Source organism: Aptenodytes forsteri, unplaced genomic scaffold (genome assembly GCF_000699145.1).
Source record: "Aptenodytes forsteri isolate BGI_AS27 unplaced genomic scaffold, ASM69914v1 Scaffold289, whole genome shotgun sequence".
In the NCBI taxonomy this organism is placed as follows: domain Eukaryota; kingdom Metazoa; phylum Chordata; class Aves; order Sphenisciformes; family Spheniscidae; genus Aptenodytes; species Aptenodytes forsteri.
In genome coordinates, this window is record NW_008795025.1 from 4,073,784 (window position 1) to 4,077,445 (window position 3,662).

The following is a 3,662-nucleotide window of genomic DNA, read 5'->3' on the forward strand; positions in this document are numbered from 1 at the left end:
GGGGACTCGCCGCCGCCTCAGCGCTACCGCCTCCTGGTCGGCACCGCTCCCGCGGCACTGCTAGGCGGGAAAACCACCCCTGCTCGAGCACAGGGCCCGGGCCGCGCGGGCCGGGGGTCCCTTTGCAAGCCCTGAAGGGGGAAGCTATCCCTGTTTGTTGGGGTTTAATATTATTTTCTTAACTCTTTTTTTAGGAAAACGCAGATCCCCAGAGAACAGCATTTCTACTGCGCAAGCAGTGGACCTTATACAGCGTGACCCCTCTGTACAGATTCTCTGACGCTCGTCTGAGGGATTACGCTAGACTGCTTAGTGCTTTTATTGCTGCCGAGAAGCAGAAGGGATTGGCGGTGGAAGTAGGGGTTGAGCTGGACATCAAAGTGTCTGTCTCCAGCCTTCCAGACCTGAAAGGTAGTGACCAAGACCAGGCTGCGATTCTCGTGCAGGTAAGGAGTCTTCATAGCAGTTTTGATAACTAGAATCGAGACTTGCATTTTACAAGTTGCTTTTGCTCTGTCTCTTAAAAAAAAATACTAAACCCTAGCTGTATGAAATAATTACTGTAGTATCTGTTGAGATTTAATGAAAGTGAGTTCTGTCTATTTTTAACTGGAACAGAAAATCTCATAAGCAATGGATATGTTTAATTGCGATTTGGAGCTCAACTCTTTGATGAGATCAGAGTAAGACTATAAGGAGAAATCTTTGTGTAATTTTTTAGTTCAGCAGTCAATTTACTGCAAGAACTCAAGCCAGGTTATTTAGCTTCCTGGATAAAGTTGGTATAATCCTACCTCTTGGCCATAGCTCAAGTCTAATTAATATTTCTGAAATGCTTTGCCTGAAGTGAAAGATGTTACTGAAATGCCAAGTTCAGTGTGACAATGGTTATAGGATGTACCATGGATTGGCTCTTCTTAAGCAGCATAAACTCAGATTTCAGGACTGTTCCTAATGAAGTAAAAAGTGCTTTTCCTGCTGTTTTTGACAGAATTGCCCACATCTTTTTAGGGATGTAATGGATAGACTGAATAACTCTATGAGCTTTATAGAAGAGAATGTTGCGTGCGAGGTCCTGAGAAAAATCTTCTACCAAACACTTGAAATTATAAAACAGAAATCATCTTTGACTAAAAAAAGTCAAACTTGCTCTGTAGCATTCAAATGCTTCTTTTCCCCATCCCAGCTTTCTTCGAGATCAGCAGCTTCCTCAAAAAACTCAGAAGAGAAACTGATATGGTCGGGCTGGTTCTGCTGTGTGTCTGGAGATGATCTTTCTGAGAACGTGCCAGAGGACTTCACTTGTTTACCTTTGTTTCTTGCTAATGGGGGAGAGAGCTACACATCCATTGTTGGAAGTTGGTTTCAGAAGACTTTTGATTGCTGCTTCCGCCGTTTAGCCATCAGCCCTCTCAATCTCAGTTGGATGGCAGCTATGTGGACCGGATGCAAAGTGGACAAAACTGCATCTGCCATGGAACTTGTTTTCTCTGTCCCCTGTCTGCCCCAGCCTCTGAATATTTCATATGCTATTCATCCGGAGGATGCAAAAGCTCTGTGGGACACAGTCCAAAAAACTCCAGGAGAGATCACTCAAGAAGAGGTGGATGTCTTTATGGACTGCCTTTACTCTCACTTCCATAGACACTTTAAGATCCACTTGTCAGCTACAAAACTGGTGAAAGTTTCTACAGCAATTGCCTCAGCACACTGTGATGGGATTATAAAGGTGAGGTTTTAAGTAGCATGTTGTCCTAACTAATGCTGGACAAATAAAATAGCTGTACCCGACTAGAAATGCCTTACTTTTAAAAATGAAGGTTTCATGTTTCTTATGCATAATTTCCTACAAGAAGTTAGTTAAACCTTTTCTTAGTCATAATTAGCTCTGGTGTTGGAGCAGCTATCAATACAGTATTTTACTACTGTATTGCAGCAGAAGCTAATAACCCTAGTCTTGGGCTAGAAATAGGTATATGAGCTGCGGTATGAACAGGAAAGTTTCTTTGCCCATTGGCCAAAACTTAGGCTTAAAAGATCCCAAACTTAATCAAAAACCTTAAAAAAAAGTTAGTTTTCTAGTATTGCAGTTATTAAGGTACAGACAGAAGACACATAATTAACCCGCTATATAAAAAACTGGGGTGTGGGTGAGCCAAGAGACAACAGATGATCTTAAGAGTCAAAACATCTTAAACTACTTCACTTGTACCTCTTTTCATTAAGGTGCTGGTTTCCCTATAGAGGTATCTACAGTATGCTTTAAAACCATCTTAAAAGATCAAACTTAATCAAAAACCTTAAAAAAAAGTTAGTTTTCTAGTATTGCAGTTATTAAGGTACAGACAGAAGACACATAATTAACCCGCTATATAAAAAACTGGGGTGTGGGTGAGCCAAGAGACAACAGATGATCTTAAGAGTCAAAACATCTTAAACTACTTCACTTGTACCTCTTTTCATTAAGGTGCTGGTTTCCCTATAGAGGTATCTACAGTATGCTTTAAAACCATAGAGGATTAATCCTTCCTGAAGTTTCTTCAAGCAATACAATATGGTCTTCTGAGTTAAAGAACAGTTTGTGTAAATGCAATTCCTTAAATCTAGTCTGTCTATGATGTGCTGACTTCATTGTTCTGGGTACAGAGGGAACGTTAGAGGCTACAACTGGGACCTCACTCATGTACCTCTTTCCTGGAGCATGAGTTCATCAAATGAAAGAAAATAAGCTTTGCTGGGAAGCATCTCTTAATTTCAGCCTTCAGTAGGACAACTGCAAACCACTACATGTTAGTGTTACATTGCCTGTTTTTACCTGTAGTAGTTAAAAAGTGGATGAAACAACTTTTTATGTTGCAGGTAAGTAAACACAAGAGATACTCAACTGAATAGGCTTTCTGAAGAAGGGTTCTCTTCTGGAAAGTGTTTTGTGTAAACTCAGTCATGGCTCTTCCATAATAGGGATGACTTCAAGTCAGACATATATTCAGTATGGGAAAATATGGGTATTCAAGGAAACTGGCATAGTCGCCTTCCTACAGAAGGAGAGAGGTAGCCGAAGGAGCAGAAGTCCTAGGGTTCTCCCCTTCCAAAAAGCTGGAGTAGGAGCAGGGCATTTCTTAGGTACCCTGCTTCACATGGGACAGGAGCAGAAGTTAGAGGGCTCTGAAAGGAGCAGCATGTAGGCATGTGTCTTCTCCAAATCCAGGGTCAAAATGGTAACAAAAGGTACCTTGCAAACAACAACAGAGAAGTGACTAATCACATGGAATACTTACTGGGTAGTTGGTTTCCAACCATCAAGGGTGTGGAAATCTGGCAACTACAATTTTTGTTTTAACATGCTTTTTTTCTGTCTTACAGTTTCTACAAAGCCAATACCTAACCGGAGTGCTGATGCTACTGACCGAACTAGCAATCTCTCAGATACAGTGAGTCACTTCAGCAAATCTTCACACTAAAAAGGCTTACTGTTGGAAGATGTATGCTGAGAAACCGATTGGAAACTCACTCCTGCAGCATCTTCTTTCCTTTCATGCTGGCTGTCCAAAGTTGGACTCTTAACTCCTGCAACTCAACTCCATAACTAGCTGTAATTCAACATCATGCCCAGCAAAGACAAGCAGACATTTTGCCCTAACGTGCTACAGTATGAACTTCTA

General features: G+C 41.4%; 1 protein-coding gene across 1 annotated transcript; it reads left to right on the forward strand.

The window, feature by feature from the left end:
- Positions 1 to 200: 200 nt before the first annotated feature.
- CENPL (centromere protein L) lies at positions 201 to 3,435 on the forward strand (the record flags this gene model as incomplete). Its single annotated transcript, XM_009275889.1, has 3 exons — positions 201 to 446; positions 1,187 to 1,729; positions 3,364 to 3,435. Coding segments are annotated over 3 exons (861 nt in total), but the record flags the coding sequence as incomplete, so codon positions are not given.
- Positions 3,436 to 3,662: the final 227 nt, after the last annotated feature.